Raw genomic sequence first — 21221 nt, 5'->3', positions numbered from 1 at the left:
AAGGTTCTTACATCTGATTTTGGGCTGTTCTCATCTGAGGTCTTACACTTTTACTTTCCTCATGTTTGGCTTAGTTTTTTCCCCCCTTGTTTTTATGTTTCTTGATTTACTGTTTGCCCTTATTGTCACACCATTAGACAGCGTGTGGTCATCTGTTTTCAGGGAGCAGATTTAGAACATAATTAAAGATAGATAAATCATTAGGCAATTAATTTATAGTTTTATAAATACCTGTCTTTTCTGCATCCAGAATTTATAAACCCTTTGGATCTCAGTTCTTCCTCTATTTAGTCTTGTTGATTGCCTGTTCCTTTGAACCTTTGCTTGGTTGTTGGTTATTTTAAAAAATCAGTTTCAATTTAGTATTAATTTTATATCAGGAAAATGGTGTGAGCTAATAACTCTGGATATTGTATAATGCAAAGGTTTACAGTAGTTATAATTGCTTTGTGGTGATTTTCTATTTTGATTAAAATTTTAATTATGCGTAGTAGAAAAGACTGTCTTTTTTTGAGGAGAGGGTAAAAGTTATGTTCAGTAATCACTTCAGAAGCCAAGCAAACACTTTAGCTTAACAAAGTAAATACTAGATTTTCCCCTAAAATTAAACTTCCAAGATAATTTATGCACAATAATTAATTATAAAGCCACACTCACTTTTTATTTACAGTGAGTAAATAAAAAGAGATAACATTTATTCTTATATGTGGTCCCTTTGGTACTCCTCTACTTTTTCTTGCTTCCACCATCAAAATATTCAATATTTACAATTAATTATAGCCCACTGTATCAAGTAGGCTTACTCCCAAGTAAAATGCAGTTGATTATATTAGGGCTTACTTAACATATGCTATAACTCATTGGATGCATTGGGGTTTACTTCTAAATGTATACATAGAATTGCACTGCTCTTTAAAATAGAATTTTCTGTCTCTGTATAAACAAGTCTCTTATTAAAACATTCCCAGCCAGTGGAATTGTATGCAGAAATCAGTTGTAAGGATTAATTTGGGCATAATTAATTTTAATGCCATATACATTTTAATTTGGAACTGCAGTTTGCAAACCCAAACATTGTATGTGATTCTTAATGCAAAAGTACTGATTACTCCAGTACTTTTAATTTTCCATTGCCGTTTGGAACACAAAAATGCTTACAAAAGTGCCTGTGTATATGTTAGGAAAAAGTACAAGAATGCATTATATGTTGGAAAATAGCTTCCAAATAATTCATTTCTTGGGAAACATTCATATTAAGTGCATATATTGCAGGAATATATTGTGTACATTTTTGAGTTGCTTTTTAAAAAAAAAACTGATGCAGAAAATCATCAGAGTAGGACTGGAAAATGGAAAACTGGGGGAAATTACCCATCCCCTGAAATAGCCATGGAATTGCTCCCTCAAATTCATGATCTGCAAGCAAAAACAAAATCCCATACCACAATTCATGTGGTGTATGTGTGTGTGTGCATGTGTGTAATGTCCTTCAGGCTGTTTCCAAATTCTCCCATAATTTTACCTACAGCAAAATATACTAAACAGAATGTTCTTGGTGGATTTTATGGAGATTTCCTCAAGGATACTTCTCTTTCTGTTTCACAGAAAGAATACAGATCACATTGACATCATAAAATACTTTAAAAAATTGTTATAACATTTAATGTATTATATACAATTTCCCTCTCCTGAATCTCCTATATAGCAGTAATTCTTAGAAATTTAGGGTGTCGTTATTCAGTGCTGTCAGAAGACTTAGTTGATACAGTTTTCTCTCTCTGCTTTATATGAGAGCTTAAACCTCTGTAGTAGATCAATTTATAAGTCCTTCTTCCTTGGCCTGTCTTCACCGAGAGCTTGTACTCAATAATCCTTGATTAATTACTTAAAAGTATCTTGGTCAGGGTTAGTAAGTCTCTGGTTACATTCTCTCCCATCCATAGATATGCCTGAGTAAATCACCATGGGGCACCGGGGAAGGGGGCGTGATTTTAGAACCAACTGGACCATTATAATCTCCAGCTTTGCTCTATTGTATGGGATACTGAGAACACTGTAGGTGGTCCCCAAATTAAGCATAAATAATGAAAAAATACTTTTGATAGGTGTCATATTAGTAGAGATAATAAAGTAATGTTTGGATTTTTGAAATATGGTAATTGAATTAGAACAGCTAAATAGGATGATGTGAACTTCATCAAATTGGGGGAGATCGTCTGATTCTTTTATTAAATTACTTAGGGCTTGTCCTCTCCAAATACAGTAGAGTCATATTAGAAGACACTCACTCTCGGCATGTGATTTTCTTCTCTTTTCCTCTTGTATACCCACTGTGTGCACTCAACAACTACTATATATGACTCTGTAGCAGTACAAGGGTGTGGGTGGAGGTTGAATGTCACTTCCCTCTATAGCCTGATTTTGTCAGTAAAAATGGCTTGCAGTTAAATTCTAGAAGTGAGAAAACATTTTGAATGTGAACATTTAGAACTGAAATACTGTACCCCATACGAAACAAGCTGCCATTCTGGCCATTCCAGGGGTGTCCTGAGCAACACAAGGCAGGGCTGTTTGAACCCTAGAACACCTGCAAAATGGTCAGGATGGCATCAGTAATATTTAACAATACCATTTTAAATTTGAAAGAAAGTTTTTTGAGCTTGAAACTGGCTGTTTTCTTCCAAATAGTTTAAATTCAAAATATTTTACGCACTGCTTTTAGATTCTACCTATTGTTTGCCTAATTTGTACATCATGGCAAACTATAGTCAAGGTAAAACAACAAGATGGAGCATGGAAGCTGGGACACCAAGATAGTAGAGAATTAAATCCCATAGGGTTTTTTTTTTTCTACCCTGGATTTAAAGGTTGGAAATGATGCCTGGATTGATTTATCTTTACCTCTTGTTAAGTTGTTTTTTTTTTGGCTAGCAATTTATCAGTCATTGAAAAAGTTAATATAAGTCATTAAAGGTTTTCAAAATTTTATTTTGGTAGCCATTTACATTTTGGAGCCAACTACTTTCATAAATCAAGTAAAGGCATAAATGCAAATGTAACTTTTCTGGCTCTTTATAAAACGGAGGGACAATCTGGATAAACATGCATCTTTAGTTTGTTTACTATTACTTGTTCTTTCTTTCAAATCTTTTCCACATCAAACAATACTATTACACTGGATGATGAAAACAAAATAAATTGAAGATAGAACTCAAAGGAAAAATACAGCTTAGGATATTGTAGCTTTCTACATTTATACTCCTTTTTCTCCTGGAAAATGAGTCTGGGCGTGTTTTCTTCCTCATTACTTCTAATCAACTCCTTTGGGAAGTTTGATGCCTGTCTGAAGGCAATGCTTGTTCTTACAGCTTGTATCTGTTTTTCTTTAATCCGTTCAATAGTGTCTGTTTTTCGGAGACTGCCTGGACAAGTCCCTGCAGTTTTCTTGTGAAGATTTTGGAAGTGGTCTGCCATTGCCTGCTTCCTAGGGCTGGGAGAGAGTGACTGGCCCAAGGTCACTCAGCTGGCTTCGTGCCTCAGGCGGGACTAGAACTCCCGGTCTCCTGGTTTCTAGCCTGGTGCCTTCACCACTACACCAAATTGGCTCTCTATAGATTTTGTTTACAAGCTCTCATGAAGACCTTTCTGAAGATTGCCTTCTTTTGAAACCATCATCCCCATTGCAAATATACTATGTAATGTAATATGGATAAGGTTTTATAGCGTAATAATCTGATGTAAGTTTCTTTACAGAATCCAATGCTTGTATATAGAGTATATGATAAAGATCATATAGGCAGCAGTTAACCTGCAGCATCTACATTACAAATACCTTGCAGGTGATACAGATGTTCCCAAATGTTCATGCAAGATCCAAGATGACAAAGATATACACATGTCTATTTAAGATCTGTTAATTATTAGTTTGCTTAACATGTAAAAAAATCTTAATCTTGACTGAAATTCAGGAAAGAATTTCTAATAGTAACATTAGTTGAGCTGTCAAACATTCATACTGGCACTGGAGGAAGGCTGGTTGGGAGCGGGGCAGAATTTTCTTTGATTTCCTTCTCCTATCTGCAGTTTCCCCTGCTCTATCCCAGACTCCTTAGCTTGGAAAAAAGATGAATGAGAGCAGATGTGACTGGGCACACATGAGATCATGCCTGGCATAGAGAATGTGGAAATGGGTAAGGTTTTCTCCCTTTTCAGATAATTAGGGGCCATGCCTTGAATTTCATTGGAAAGAGTTTTACAAGACAAAAAGAAGCAGTTCTTCATACATAATTAACACATAATTAACCTGACTAACTTGGATGGCTTTAAAAGGAGAATGGATAAATTTATGGAGGACAGATCTAGCAAGGGATATTGATCTTGATGACACAGTTTTAACTGGAAGGTTATTTCTGGATGGAAATTTGGCATAATATTGTAGTGCTTGTAATCTGAGAACATTTTAAATTATTTCCCAGTTCTTAGAATATTTCATAAACCACAGTTATTCTGGTTCCATTATATATTTCTAGTTCCATTTTTTGTTTGCTTAGGTTTCAGCAGTATGGACACTGAAACAAATAGTGACTAATGTGCATCATTTGGAAACTGCTGACAATAATAGCCATTGTCCCCTAATCTGAACATAGAAGATAAAAATGTTCCCAAATTATGTATTGCTTTACCTAATGATAACAGTGACCTGTATTGCTAAATGTATCCAAATTTTAAGATCAAGGCATATTCACATATGAGTGATAGTTAAGGTTGCAGGTAGAAAGACTTTTTTATTGAGTTGAGGATGCATTGATACATGGAATTTGAAACAGTGAGTTAGGATCCTGGGGAGGGGGAATTTTGGACAATTTAGAGTGGATTTGCAATTAAAAAAAAAGTTTATCAGGCTTGTCCAAGCAAAGTGAGAGTGCTGTCAAGGCTTACTCCCTTTGACATACAGAGATAAAACGCAAACAAAGCCCAGCATGAATTTTGACACTAGTTCCCAGGATTGGCCTTCACCAGTGATTTGTGCAGGCAAAGCAGAAGTGCTGTGAAAACTGACTCCTCCTTTGCCCTGATCTTTCATTGGCAAAATGAGGAGCAAAGCTCAGAGCAAGTTTTGAGAGATGGTTAAACCCATGGATCTAGCCATCTGTCAAAACCAACTGCCAACCTTAGGAGTTTTATTTATTGTGTATTCTATATTTATATTTTAGTTTTATTCATCAGGGCAATCACACAAATTTATTTAAGGATGTTGCGGTACCACAGAATATGAGAACCCCTTCATGACTGGGTATGCAGGTAGTCCTTGCTTAACGATGGTAATTGGGACCAGCAACTCCATTGCTAAGTGACATGGTGATAAAGCACAATGTCACATGAGTGTTGACTTACAGTGGCAGTTGCAGCAGTCCCAGTTGCTGCTGTTAGGTGAATCCTGCACAGTCACAGCGTCCTGCCAAATGATTGTCATTTGCGACTTCCTACCAGCTTCCCCATTGACTTTGCTTGTGGGAAGCTGGCAGTGAAGGTTGCAAATAGCAATCATGTGACGGCGAGACACTCCAGTGTCATAACTGCAAGCCAATTGCCAAGTGCCTGAATCGCATGACTGCGGGAATGCTGCAACAGCTGCAACTACGAGGACCTTTCATAAGTCCCCCTCATGCAGTGCCATTGTAAGTTTGAACAGTCTCTGGAGAAGTGGTTGTTCAACGAGGACTACCTGTATTTGACGGGAAGAAGAGTTTTTTACATGCACATACCCCAAAATTATCAGTGGATTGAAGGGCTCGTCTTACATTCAGTGGGAAAAATAGTTGGCGGTAGACGTGAGATCCTTCAAGGAGACAACTTCTTAGATATCTTCCAGGTATAGCATCAGATTTGGCTGTGGGCTGTGAAAAAAAGAACAACTGGAATTCAGTGCATCAGTACCTGGCACTAGTTTAGAAGATGCCGTTGGACCTGGTAGTGTCCTATCCCCCTGCTGATTAATACTAGCGGAGTCTCTTTCAGGCATGAGGTTGAAGATTGCATTGGGAGATTTCAGCGTGTAAACCAGGGTTTCTCAAGCAGGGTTCCATGGAACCCGAGGGTTCCACGAGAGGTCACTAGGGGTTACCTGGGAGATCACAATTTATTTAAAAATTATTTCAAATTCAGGCAACTTCACATTGAAGAGGTTAAGTTTCTTTATTTTTAGTTTAAGGACACTGTCTGTCCTAGCAGCCAGGAACCACGCTGAGACAAGGAACTGGTCTCTAGTGTTTTATTGCTTGTACATAACAGGAATCCTAACAAACTGAAGAAGCGTGGGAAAAACCCAGACATATAAACCCCAAAGGTTAAGGCGGTCCCGATCTGTGTCTCTTTGAATGGCTGCCTAATTCCTCAGTGCTACGCATGCGCTTTACAGCCTGGATGGGAGCCCCCTGCTCGCCATCCTTACTCATGACACTGTCAATGCATATATACAGGCCTACCCATGAAACGAATAATATAATTTGGTAACTTCTGGCCTGTATTTGAGCCTGAATGTGCAGGGGTTCCCTGAGGCCTGAAAAATGTTTCAAGGCTTTGCAGGGTCAAAAGGTTGAGAAAGGCTGATGTAAACTGAATGCAATTTCTCTGGAAATCTTTCATGGGAATCTAGCAGCAGCAGCTGATGAGTCTATGGAGGCCATTTTAAAGCTTGAGTCATTTTACCTTTTTATGTTCTGAGAGTCTGAGAATAATGAAACTACAGAGTCAGTTTATCTCTCTGCCATCATTGTGCCCCACAAAATTGGTTACTAGAATGGTATTTTCATTAACCCTCTCAATAGGGAGTTTTCTTTGTAGAAGCCTAGCAAACCAACATCAGGAGCATTTGGAGTCTGTTATGACCAATGGAGGCTAGCAGAGGGCCATTAGTACCAATCTGAATATCATAGTTAGGACAAATGGATGCAACTAGGATACAATCTATTCAAGCAGTTATGGATACCATTCAGCTTACAAAGCCTGAGAGCATGGATGTAATCCTTGGAGGGTTTTGTTTTGTTTTTTTAATCAGTCAGGACCAGGCTGACAGTGTAGACCTCATAGACTGTCAGTGCCTCTTAAATGGAAGGGGTGTTTGCTTCTTGTCTGAAAGCAATGGAAAGAAAATTTGAAGCAGTCCTAATAAGGATTCTATTGTCAGTATTCCCAGGCAGATAATATTAGAGTATGTAATGCCACAATTGCAGAGGGTTGGGATGATTTTGATCCAACCCTCCAGTTCAACCTGAATTTGGGATAGCAGCCCACTGAATGAGAAAATTGTCTGGAGAAAACTAAATGGGCTTTGGTTACATCCTGATTATATCCATACTGGACTACAGCATGCTTTCTACAGAGATCTGTCTTAGAGAATTCAGAAATTTGAGTCAGTACGGAAGTTGCCAAGTGGCTTATGGGGAAACACACATTGCGGTTCTTATATTACACCAATGCTAAGCCGTTTCTGGGCTCAATTCAAAAGGTGAGATTTTACTTGCTGGCTCTAAATTAGGGGTGTAAAATTTTCATTGGTTTGATGGCTGTGCTCCAGTAGAAGATGATATCCTACCCTTTCTTTTTCACTGGTGAAGGTTGTTGAGGGTTTTTTTTTAGTGCCATAGCTCCCTCTGCTGATGAAATGTCACTGAAATGTCACACTGCAGGATTTTGGTTAGAAAGCAGATGGAAGTGCTTCTTCCATTTATTCCAAAAAAAGGGAGGGCGGGGTTCGAGTCATAGTGAGCAGATGAAGGAGTGGACAGGGATTAGCAGTGGCATCCTGAGAGATCCCTAAACAAGTGAACAGGGAAGTTTGGTGATGGAGTTTTACTCGGAAAAAGGATGAACAAAGGAGAGGAAGAGTTGGCGATGATTACATCTTGAGTGCTGTTATTGATTCCTTGTTGCTAATGATGGTTTACTTGGGTGACTCCCTGCCTGTTCTGTGTGATCAGACCATTGCTTCCTGCCGAGATAGTTGAGGCAGCATAGGGGGAGTTCTAAAGAAGCCAGTTTCTAGAGAGCAAGCTTACTAAGTAAATGGAACTTACCACCTGGAAGAACCAACAGGAGTTTGTTAGGGGATGTCAAGGAGGGGTTCATTTGGTTGTTCATCTGAGGATCATGGAGATGAGATGATGATGATGATGATGAATTAAATTTATATGCCACCTGATTCCCAGCACTCTCATGACTTGCAGAGGATGTGCCTTGTTTGTTTTCCTCTCTGAAGATTTATTTCAATGGTTTATAGAGCTGCCCATCTCACCGCAGATGACAAGAACTACACATGCTACAAGAACAGTCTGACTGCCTCCCCCACCCCGACCCCTGCCAGAAGCATAGGTCAAGGAGAATGGCAAACCTGTCCACTACAAGTACTTAGCCTTTATCAGGGAAAATGAGGAATTCTTGGATGAGACCAGGAAGCACTTGCAGAAGGACAGCAGTACACTACCCCCTCCCCTGAACATTAAAACTGGGTAGAATGGACAGACAGATGGAGGAATGTCTGTCTTGAAACTTAATGTAGGGGTTAGAATTAGGATGAGAGTTTATAGTATTAGTAGCAGTATCATGCTGTGTTTCAGATGGTAGCTTGTGCTGATATTCTTTGGGTAAATGCTTGTTTTGGGATGTTTCTAAAGTCAGGGTTAGGCTTCTTTGAATGCCATGGTTACATTTAACATCAGGGTCAGATTTCAGGTGAGTTTTTATGGCCAATGATATGCTCAGTGTTAAATTTTGGGTGGAAATGAGTCTTAATATTTTACTTCCAGTGAATATTTCCATAGGCATCATGATAAAGTTACAGTTAGGATTATAGCTAGGGTCTGGGTTAGGCTTTCCCAAAGCCTAACTTGAAATTTAGAGCCAAGTTTAGATTGAGGGTGAAGGTTTACGCTTAGTAGCTTTGACAGTCCTCCAGTTCAAGTGGCAGCAAGTGCTGATAATTTATCTTCTGGTAAAATATTTGCATTGGCAAGATTCTGAAGTTAGGGTTAGACTTAGACTTCCTTGAATTTTATATTCCAGTTTAACCTTAAGAATATGCTTTCTTGAGGTCTACTTTGAAATTTAAAGTAGAGTTAGATTTAAGATAAGGCTTTATGCTTAGCAGCAGTTTCAATCTTAGTGTTATATTCCAGTGGTTATGAGTCCTTGTATTTTATTTTGAGTAAATATTTGCAGTAATGTTTCGTTTAAACCACTACACCAAACTGGCTCTCATAAGCTTATATACTCCTTTTCTTATTAGCTAGAGAACATCTAGCTACTAGGATAAAGACGAAATATTTCAGAGTTGATTCAGATGGCTCCATCAGAAGCAATGATGTAGCCCCCCACCCCCCACCCTGGAACTATTCTTCAAAAACTTTAACTTCTCTTCAACCTTAGTTTGTCAGAGACCTACTTTGCATGAATGATTTTGACATGTCTGCTTTGATTTAATACCAAAAATTACAGAACAGGATGTTTCATGTCATGAGGAATAAGTGAGGCCATCAATAATTAGGAGATAATGGTGTGTCTATGATACTGCTGTGTTGTGAAGACCTAAAGGCCTCTGTAATAGATCAAAACAATTGCATGTGATTTTGGAAATGAAGACATACTTTTCGTAGTTATACTAACAGTGATTATACCAACATTGAGATTTGAGCCAAACTATTGTGATGCTAGGGGCATCATTCAAGAGCAGGTAATACTGTTTGGGTGCTAGAAAGCATTTTAGTCTCCTAGTGTAGAGGGATAAATTATATGTAACCAGAATTTAAGGGGAGAACAATAGAAATAATCAAATAAGATAAAACCAGCCACCACCATGCATATTCCTTGCTATAAGAAGTGGTTGGCAAATTTCTCCATTTTAACCACTTTATGAATTGATTATCTACCACAAAGCTCCTACATCTACTATTCACTTTATTTACTTTTAAAATTAATTCATTACATAAGTTTGTTTCAGCACTTACTACTAAAATTTCCAAGTAAAATAATATTAATAGTATTTATAAAGCTATATATCCGAATTTAAAATGATCATGGATATCCTGGTACAAAAGCTTTGGGAAAAAATACAGAGTAATTTAATTTCATGGATCTATATAATTCAGCTTTATAAACTCAAGGCATCATTTGAAACTTAGATGTGAAAATAGATTTTCATTCCTTGTTGAGAACTAATTTATTCTCAATCAAAGGTCATCAAAACCTCTGGTTTCTAGAGATTGGCTTTTTATGGGAAAACAGTTCCCTCTGCTGGATGCTAAGGGCAAAGATAAGCTTTTCACTAAAAACAGTTAAATTATATAAGCTTCTAATGATATACTAGACTGTTAGTCATATGACATTTTAGATTTATTGGTTATCCACCCATATTTTACTGTTTATTTTGGCTCCCCCCCCCGTATTCTCTTTTTTTATATACTTGTATTTGTAATATCTTTTTTACAAGTTTTTGTAAGTACATCTTATATTTGTATTATTTTTCCTTTGTATATAGTTGTAATCAATTGAAAATATTAAAAACAGTTAAGTTATAGACAAAAGACTACTACTGAATTTGGGGTTTTCCTTTCTTTATTACCAAAAGAGCTCATGCTTAGGGTTTGCCTTTCAAAGTCAGCTCATAATTCAGTTTTTTTTTTTAACCTGTTTGTGCATACTAGGGTGAAAATAAATTTGAGATTGTGGAAATCAGATAAAGAAGATAGAGAATTAAAATATTTTCTGGCTAGAGAGCTAAATGCCTAATTCTTCGGCACAACGATCTACTCCTAGTTACCTTCCTACTCCGTCATCCATCCCTCCTCTTACGCTCTCTTTCTTTATTTTATTAGTATAGTTCTCTATCTTTCTGTCTGGATAGATCTTGATATGCTCCCCCATCTTGTTCAGACTGAAGCTTAGGTAGAACTATTATTAATACTCGATTTCAGCATGTTTGGCTTTGCCACATTTTTTAAATAACTCCATAAAATGACTCTTCATAAATCGCAGTTGCATTCATGATAAGATCTATTTGCCTGTATAAAAAGATAAGCCTGTTTTAAAATTACAAAATGTTGTCATCTCTAAGACTTTGCACTGACCCTGTTCTTGTTGTTATCCTTTCAGAATAAATATGCAGATGGGATAGGGCTGTCATTTTAGATCGCATGCAAGTTGTAGAAAATTAATCTTCCCTCCAAACATTTGGGTTCACAAGAAACACTGGACCATAATATATCTGACTCGCTAGTATAATTCACTGCTTTTTGGTATCGTTTCAAACATCTGCAGACATCTATAAAAAAACCTTGTATCACTGTAATGAAGTGTTAATGTGAAAATTGCAACTCCATATAAGTATACTGGTATCAATTCCCATTATATTTTTCTCCTTTGAGCTAGTCCAGTTTAGATCAGATTTGCTAGGCTACTTTAAAAAAAAATCAGGGATCACAAGTCGTCAGAAAATCAGTCTATTGAGACATATATGAATGAACGTAACAGAATTGATTTATTTATGCTAGCGATGCTTGATATTGTAAAGAATGAAAATGGTCTTTCTATTTTGCTATTTTCAGTTTTGTAACTCATTTTCAAATAAGGAATTAAATATACTGGCAATAGCAATATGGAATAGAATTAGTCCTCAGGTTACGATGGCAATTGGGACAGAATTTTCATTGCTAAGCAATGTGCTCATAAAGTGCAGTGTCATATGATTGCGTGGCTTAGCAACAGCAATCCTGTGGTCCTGGTTGCCTTCGTAACCACAGGACCACACTGGTTATTAAGGGGAGAGTGGTGGGGGAGCCATGGGAGGCACTCTGGAGTGCAGGGGGTGCTGCGGGCAGGGGGTGGGGGGTGCTGCAGGTAGGTGTGAGGGTGCCATGAGGGGGTGGCAGTTTTAACTCTTGAATTAGTGTGGAATTTGGTTTAGTTTCATTGGTCCATATTTCCCTATCTATAGTTCTCTCTTGCAGGGCTATTCAAGAAATATTTTACAATGCCATAGAGCTAGGTATTTCTCCACTCCAAGATTTTACATAGTCAGTGGTAAACACCATTTATTTCTGTAGGGATTAATTAGCTGGCGGTGTACTTCTCTTGATGACAGTATGCTGTTTAATAGCTATTTCAGGTTGCATCCTAAGGAGGCTAATCCTTTACGATTTAGTCTGAAGATGAAATATTCCATAGCAGGTATGACGATCAGAGCTCAACAAGGCTGAAAACCAACATTGGAAAGCAGATGCCCACTCACATGAAACAACTTACTGTTTTTCTTCTGTAACTCCCACGCATCCTCCAAAACCATTTTGGAGAATTGAGGGACATTGCAGATTTTGTGTGGGCTGTGGACTGATTGCAAGGGAGTGGACATAATTTCTACTTATTTGGGAATGGTTTCTATCTTTAGAAGAATGGCACTGTTCATCAGAGACTGCCATCTTCTACAAATCTACCAGAATCTACAAGTTTACCAGAAAAGAAATTCCATTGAATGTTTCAAAACACAAAGGACTATACTAAGTTCCACATAGATTACTCAATTGGGGTAAGAAACTTGGAGTGATGAGAGAGCAAATCTGTAGATGTATTATAATACCAAATATATACATAAGCATCTTGGTATAATGATTAATGTGTTGAACCAGGGTGACCCAGATTCAAGCTACAGGTAGTCCTCATTTAACGACTGCCTCAGATAGCAACCATTTGCAGTAGCAATGGTGATGAAAAAGTAACCATTTGTGACCAATGCCCACATTTATGACCTTCACAGCATCTCTGTCTCAGGTGTTCGCCATTAGTCGGTCAGTATGCATTGTCCTGTGCCTGACCTGTTTTTCCCCCCGCCTTGCAGAGCGGAGAGAGTGCTTAAACAAGCTATCCCTGAGCTGCTTTTCTCCGCAGCACAGTGCATCCCTAAAAAGTGCTAACTGCAAGTTAACTAGCTCAGCTCTGCGACCTTAATTGGTTGATTAGAACCCTCCAGCAGGCTGGTGCTGCTGCCCCTGCCTGACACTGGCAAAACCCTAATCGGTTTCACACTAAAGGCTTGTTTGGCTCCTAAGCCGCTTGTAGCTTGCAGCTGCGAGTGTACTAGGCAAACAGCTGGTGCTAGTGCACCGTTTTTTATGTGTATTCCCCCTTGTGTGCCTGCTTACTCTCTTGTAATCCCTTCCTCTCCAATAAATGTAAATACAAATATTAATTTCCCTCTTGTTAATGATCAAAGTGCCACAGTGAGCATCCCAAAGGGTGGGGGAGTGGGGAAAAAGGGCTACAGGATTTGCCCTTTTACCTGGACTCCTTGTGAGTTCGAGTTCCGGAAACCTTCCCCATTGTTTGGGCTCACCCAGCTGTTTGGGGTCATATCCTTCTGATGCTGTAAAGCAAAGGAAAGCTGAAGTAAAATTGTAAGCACAGTCACCGTCATCTGATGTTTCACTTAGTGACCACTTTGCTTAATCACTGAGTTGCCAGTCCCAATTGCAGTCACTAAATGAGGACTACCTGATTCTCATACAGAGAAGCTGACTTGGTGACTTTGGGGCAGAAACACTTCGTAGAGTTGTGGCTGTGGGAAAAGTTGGAGAAGGAGTTTTTTTATATTTATTTTTATAGCTTTTTAATTAATAACAAAAAAAAAGAAAAGAGCAAAACACAAAGATAATGATCGAGATACATACATTGTCAAAGAGAAAAGAAAAAAACCACATGAAAACTGCTTTAACAAGAAAGTGAAAGAAATACAACAAAGGAAAGAAACATAGTATGGTATGTCATTATAACACTAAAAAGTTACAATTATATATATACTTACCTAATGCAAATATTATTCAAGTACGTATATATTTCTAATACATTTATATGCCTATCATGGTTTTTTTTTTAATCTACTGTATTTTGACATGAGTCCCATATTGCACAATACTTGTCCATACAAAGTTTATGTCTATAGAGAATCTGCTCATAAGCGGCAAGTACAATCAGGTCTTCGATCCACTGAACAAATGGAGCTGTACATTTATCTTTCCAATGCTGCAATATCAGTCTTTTGGCCATAGTAAGGACATGGAGAATGGGGAAGGAGTGCTATGTTTTTTGCTTTGAACTCCTGAAGGGATATAAATCTAACAAAATATTGTTTGAACAATAATGTAACAGTAAGGAGAGGGCGTTACGAACACTGTTTATGCCCTACTAACCTAGAGGTAATGTTCTGAGTTTACTGTAAAGTAAAATTTGTATAGTTAAGTGTTCTCGTCTCGTTTCATGTCAGAAATGCAGGAAATAGAAAGGGGGAAAGTATTAATTAAAAGGTAAAAAGTTAAAAACATTTAATAAAAATATGAAATTTATATGACTCTAGCCCAGTGCCAGGCCACGTTGATGGCAGAGGTGTTTCCAACCAGTAAGTCACTCTGTGTGCATGTCGGTCCCAAAGGGCACTGTAAAAGATGGTTAGTTGTTTGAACATTGCCACTTTCACAGCAAATCTCCTTGCCCTCAGGGAGAAACCCCCATTTTTCCATATAATCTTTAGTTCTGGCCAAGCCAGTGCGCAGCCTGTTTAAACATCTCCAAACCATCCACTCCTCCTCCGCACCTCCAGGCAACTCTTCAAGCGGTTCTATCCAATTATGAAATTAAGTGTTAAAACTCTGTCTTTGTGTTGTTTAAAAGAATATTGAATATTCATTTTTTTTTCCTAACAAAAATATAGGAGTTGTCAAAGTGGATTATGGAGATGTATCCGTCAGAAAAGCATTGAGAGAAAATTTGAAATGTAAACCATTTTCATGGTACCTAGAAAATGTGTATCCAGACTCTCAGATTCCACGACGCTATTACTCCCTTGGAGAGGTATGAATTGTTTCTTTTGCATAAGAATTTCTTTTTAAAAACAGCTGCAAAAGAGGAAAATTACCACACAGAAAATGCCAGTACTGTTGAATAGATTTGTGTGGTCTGACTTCTAAGCAAATGGGAGAACAGTGGGATGATATACCTTGAAAGAATTCTTACAAGAGAAATGAAAGATGACTTTCTGCCTCTATCTGCTTCCATATCCCTCCTTGTCCAGACTTGCCATTTTTACAGGTAGTCCTCACTTGCTGACCACAATTGGGACTGGCAACTCTGTCGCTAAGCAGCATGGTTGTTAAGCGCAATATCATGTGAGATCAGTTCCATCAGTTCCGGCTGTGGTCATTAAGCAAATGACTGCAGGTCATTAAGCGCGATGTCACATAACTGCAACTTGCAACTTCCTGCTGACTTCCTCATTCACTTCACTTGTTGGAGCCTGGCTGTGAAGGTCACAAATGGCGATCGTGTGACTGCAGAACGCTGTGACCATCATAAATGTGCCCTGGTTGCCAAGTCGTATTACCTCGATTTGTGACTTCCTGACAGCTTCCCCATTGACCTTGCTTGTTGGAAGCCAGCTGGGAAGGTTGCAAATGGTGAGTGTGTGACTGTGGGATGCTGCAACAGCCACAGCTTCGAGAACTGGTTGTAAGGCTCTATTTTCAGTGCCATCATAAGTTCAAACAGTCACTGAATGAGTGGTCAGTAAGTGAGGACTACCTGTAAAAACATTGCAATGTCTTTATGAGATAGGAGATAGGATGTGTAGGTAAGAAGTGATTGTGTGGAGAATCAGTACTAATGAAGACTTGACAAGTTGCCAGAGGAAGGACAATACAGTGTTCTCCACAAAATCAATTTAAGTATATCCATCACCTTTATCCATTTACCCATTTTCTCAATTATAAAAGTTAGCCATCTTAATAGTCTTAGGCATTTTTAGCTTTGCAATGGGCTGATTCTCAGCTTTGAGTGCAAAAGGTCTTTATGTTTTCCACAAAAAGAAACAGCATTACCTATAAGAAGATGTTTTCCCTGCTGAAACATAGAGCAATATCTACTTTTTATTGGTAGTGCTGCTCATATTATCTTCTTCAAGGATAATATTTAGAATGTCTCCTAAAATATAAGGAATGCTGAGAAACAAATAGAATTTTCTTTGTGCAAGTAATATAAGCATTAAAATAGGGCACACATTCTTTTTTTATTTTTCATTCAAAGCCATCTGTAATGATTGCCCTAGCCCCAAATACTCAGACTCACAAGAGGCTGCTAAATGAAATCTGATTTATTAGAGTACTAAAGACAAATACAGAGAAAGCTGAGAATGAGCAAAAGCGCGCCAAATACAAACTTAAACCCTTGGTGCAAACGTATCCCACCTCCCTCGTAACAGCCCCGCCCGGCACAGGTGCTAGCAATCGTCAGAGTTGCTAGCCTGGGAAAGTAACCTTGAGCGCAGTAGATAATACAAATACATTCCAAAGCAAAGCCAAAAGATAACCGTTCCCATCCTCCCGAGAAAGATGAAACACGCATCCAATTAATGACATGCGAAACGTTACGATGCATCAAAGACATTGAAACGGCGAACATGACATACTGCCTCCCTAAAAATACACTTAGGGACCCGGTTTTGTGGGATAAGCAGAGTGGAAGCGGGCCACCAAAACAGGGGAAGCTACATCTGGTGCAGCGACCCACTCTGGATGAGGGAAATGTTTCCAACGAACTAAATATTGCAAAGTATTGCGAAGGCGTCTAGAGTCCAGAATTTCTTTAACTTCGAAGTGTTGCTGACCATCAATCATGATGGGGGTGGGAGGTGGAGGTTGACGATGCCAGCGGTCAGAAGGAATAGTCGGTTTGAGTAAGCTGCAATGAAAAACAGGGTGTAAGCGTTTAAGGTTATGAGGCAAGTCAAGTTTAAAAGTCACAGGGTTAATCTGAGCGATAATCGGGAAAGGACCCACAAACTTAGGCGCAAGTTTCTTTGAAGGCTGTGATGACTTAATAAACTTGGTAGAAAGGTACACCGAGTCCCCAACTTGGAATGCAGGTTGGGGGGCCCGCTTCCGATCAGCATACAATTTATAATCCGCTTGAGCATTAGCCAATGCCTTTTGAATCATTGGCCAGGAGTCAGCCAGTTGTGTTGTCCAATCATCTGGAGTGACTGCAGCTGTTGGAGGTTGTGGTAGATCAGAGATAGGTACAAAGTCTTTACCCTGAGCTACCCGAAATGGGGTTTGGCCAGTGCTTTGATGCACTGCATTGTTGTAAGCCACTTCAGCAAACGGTAGGAGGTCTACCCAATTGTCCTGCTGATAATTCACAAAAGCTCGAAGGTACTGCTCTAAAGTAGAGTTAACCGTCTCAGTGGCCCCGTCCGTCTGAGGATGCCAAGCCGTGGACAGGGCTTGCTTCGTGCCTAACAGCTTGAGAAACGCCCGCCAAAATTGCGAGGTAAATTGTGTACCTCTGTCCGAAATCAAGCGGGAGGGACATCCGTGTAACCTGTACACGTGTACAAGGAATAAGCGAGCCAATTGACGTGCCGACGGAATGGACACGCAAGGGATGAAGTGAGCCTGTTTGGAGAAATAGTCTTTGACCACCCAAATGACCGTTTTGCGTTGGCTGGGCGGTAGCTCGACAATAAAGTCCATGGAGATTTCCTCCCAAGGGGAAGAAGGGGCTGCCACTGGTTGCAGCAGTCCTTGGGGCTTGCCCGCCTTGCGCTTGGACATTGCACAAACAGTGCAGGAGGCAATGTAGTCTTTAACATCTTTACGTAATGTGGGCCACCAGAATTGCCTCCGAACGAGGTGCAAGGTTTTTACAAACCCGAAATGACCTGCGAGTTTGTCATCGTGTGAACGTAGTAACACATCTTTTCTGAGGCTTTCAGGAACGTAGAGCCGGTCGGATTTCCAAGCGAAGCCTCTGTCAAAAGTAACATTGTCTTTATTCGCAAGCAACCAAGTATCCGTTTTTAGTTCTTTGAGAAACTTTTGTTGCAACTGGGAGGGAATTGACAAAGCACTTGGCTGAACAGCGCTTGTGGTGGGCGGCTGCTGCGCGCGCGTTTGGCTTCGCGTCACAGCCTGCATGCCCAATTGGGGCGCCGTCCATAGGGTGCTTACCACATCTGGCGCTGCCCCAGAGTCCTGAGGTTGCCTTGACAAGGCATCAGCCAAGAAGTTCTTTTTCCCTGGAATAAATTTGAACTGAAAATTGAATCGATTGAAAAATTGAGCCCAACGAACCTGTTTGGGGCTCAGTTTTCGAGGGGTACTAAGAGCCTCCAAGTTTTTATGGTCAGTCCATACTTCAAAGGGATGATTTGCCCCTTCCAACAGATGCCGCCAAGCTTCCAATGCAGCTTTTACGGCAAATGCCTCCTTCTCCCAGACATGCCAACGCCTCTCAGTCTCGGAAAATTTGCGGGATAAATAGGCACAGGGCTTGAGGCATCCTGCCTCGTCCTTTTGCATCAACAATGCCCCAATAGAATAATCGGAGGCATCTGCCTGTACAACAAACGGCTTTGAAGGATCAGGATGCTGTAAAATGGGCTCCTTGACAAAAGCTGCTTTCAGCTGCTCAAACGCCGTCTGACAAGCAGGCGTCCACCTCAACAGCGCTCCGGGATTCTTGACTCTCCTAGTATCTCCCACCCCTTTGGTTCGCAGCAGCTCAGTTAGGGGCAAGGCAATCTCAGCGAACCCCCTTATGAACAATCTGTAGTAGTTGCTGAACCCCAGGAAACTTTGAAGTTGCCTGCGGGTGCGGGGACTCTCCCAGTCCATGATAGCCTGCACCTTGGCAGGGTCCATTTCTATGCCTTTAGCTGAAATCCTATACCCCAAGTAGTCAATTTGGGTTTGATGAAAGGCACATTTCGACAGCTTGGCATACAATTCAGCAGATCTGAGTTTACACAATACTTGCTTTACCAGAGCTACATGCTCTTTCATGGTTTCAGTATAAATCAACACATCATCCAAATACACTAGTACACCTTTGAACAGATGTTCATGCAAAACTTCATTGATTAATTGCATAAATACCCCAGGGGCCCCAGCCAACCCAAACGGCAACACCTTATACTGGAAAGCTCCCAACGGGCAATTGAATGCAGTTTTCCACTCATCCCCCTCCTTGATTCGTACACGATAGTAGGCTTCTCTTAAATCAAGCTTAGAGAAGATCTTGCCCTTGGCCAGATGTGACAACATGTCCTTTATCAATGGCAAGGGATATTTGTTGGAAATTGAGACGGCATTTAATCCGCGGAAATCCGTACAAAGTCTCAATGTCCCGTCCTTTTTTGGGCGAAAAAGAACCGGCGCCCCCACGGGTGAATTCGCCGGCTCAATAAATCCGCGTGCCAGATTTTTGTCCACAAATTCCCTCAACAGAGTCAGTTCCTTCTGCGTCATGGAATAAATTTTTGGTTTAGGCAATTGGGTGTTGGGCAAAAGTTCTATGGCACAGTCCGTCTTTCGATGGGGGGGCAACTGATCGGCTTCCTTTTCACCGAATACATCAGCAAACATCCAGTACTCGGCCGGCAAGCCTTCCAGAGGAGAGGCCGGGTAAGGCGGAGTCGCAGCTGCCGCAACCCCCACCATCTCCTCTGGGGCACCCTTCCTCTCTGCCGCTTGATAAAACCCATCCCTAAACGTGATAGTTCGGTAGACCCAGTTTATTTGGGGGTTTTGTTGCACCAACCAGGGTACCCCCAACACCACCAATGGCCCCCCAACAGGAGCCACGACAAAAGACAACCCTTCCTGGTGACTGCCCAGTTGCAAGGCTACACGCCCTGTAAAATGGGTGACCGGTTTGCCCCCTGCCACGGACCCATCCAATTGAGTAAAAGCGATGGGTCGCTGTAAAGGGAACGTGGGGAGCTCCAAAGCCGCCACCACGTCGGGGTGCATAAGACACCGGGAACACCCCGAATCAATCATGGCCCATACTTCCACAGTCTTGGATTGGGAGCCCAATTTCAATTTCACCATGAGTATGCGGTAAGTGCCACTCACCGATGGAGGCTCGCGCCCGTCCTCTACCACCTGCCCAGCGGCGCCCTTTAGAGCAGGTGGCTGGCGTTTCCCGCCGGCTGCGGGATTTCGGTCTCCCCCTCAATTTCGAAGAACATCACATCGTCTCCCTCGGTTTCAGCCACCGCAGCTTTCTGTTTCCTCGGCAATGCAGGGGACTTTGCTGGCGGTTTTCCGGGCCGTTCCTCTACCTTCGCCTTCGGGCATGCTGCCACTCGATGCCCCTCCTTACCACATCTCAGACACAAGCCTTTTGCGTATCGCTTCTCCCGCTCCTCGTCCCAGGGTCGTTGTCCCGGTTTCCCCCCGGTGGTCGATGGGCGGCTGGGCTTCACCTCCCGCCCCGACTTGGCGGTCTTCCGCTGGGCAAAGATCTCCTGGGCATGTTCAGCCCTCCCCGCCAGCAGGATCCACTCATACAGCGTGTATGGGTCGTCCCTCCCCAGGGACCAGCGTAGCACTTCTGTATTCAAGCCATCCTTGAAGAGCTCGATAATGGTTGCTTGGGACCAGTCATCCACCTTCCCAGCTAGCGCTTTAAACTCCAAAGCATAATCGGCCACTGATCTGAACCCCTGCTTGAGTTCCTTCAGGGCTCGCTTTGCTCTCTCCTTTGCTAAGGGGTCCTCGAAGTGTTGCTTCAACGCCCCGAGGAACTCCTCGAGACTTTCCAGTTCAGGCGCCTCCGACTGGCACATCTGGACATACCAGTCTGCCGCCCTCCCCTTCAGTTTGGTGGCAATGGTGATGATCCTTGCCTTTTCCGATTGGAAAAACGCCCCCCATTCTTCCATATAGGCTTTCGCGTTCGTCAGGAAGAACGAGAGTTTGGTCGGGTCCCCATCAAACTTGACAGGGAAGTCTCGCATGCCGCCTCCCGCCGCGCTGCGCCCCACCACCGGTGCTGCCGCGGCTTGTGTTTCCCTGGCTCGGGGCGGCACGGGGCCCCGGGGCGATCGCCCTGGCGATGCTGCGATTTCCATCTGGACCAACTGGTCCCCTTCGCGCCTCCGCACCACCCGTCGCCGTTCCGGGGACAGCCCCTGGGAAGAGGGGGTTGAATGCCTTTGGCTTGATTCTTCCCGGACCTCTCGCAACGAGGTCACATCCAAGCTCAGCTGTTTCAATATAGCCTCCAACGAATCCATTTTGGACTCCAACACTCGGATCCGATCCGGAGTGGGTGAGCCCTCCGTTGGCTGCACCTGCACCACGTTGGGGGATAATGGGTATCTCTGCCTCCAGGAGGGACCC

At 41.4% G+C, this 21221-nt stretch overlaps 1 protein-coding gene across 2 annotated transcripts in view; it reads left to right on the top strand.

Annotated features, from left to right (window-relative positions):
- GALNT13 (polypeptide N-acetylgalactosaminyltransferase 13) overlaps positions 1–21221 on the top strand; it is a 199108-nt gene that overhangs the window by 154395 nt on the left and 23492 nt on the right. For both annotated transcript variants that reach the window (XM_063318363.1, XM_063318364.1), the window contains exon 9: positions 14750–14889. In XM_063318363.1, coding sequence (XP_063174433.1) covers positions 14750–14889 — 140 coding nt within the window. The remainder of the gene's footprint in view (positions 1–14749; positions 14890–21221) is intronic.

The sequence above is a fragment of the Candoia aspera genome, chromosome 1 (assembly GCF_035149785.1).
Source record: "Candoia aspera isolate rCanAsp1 chromosome 1, rCanAsp1.hap2, whole genome shotgun sequence".
NCBI classification, from domain to species: domain Eukaryota; kingdom Metazoa; phylum Chordata; class Lepidosauria; order Squamata; family Boidae; genus Candoia; species Candoia aspera.
Note: the sequence above shows the minus strand (reverse complement) of the source record. Positions and strands in the feature narration are given on the sequence as shown.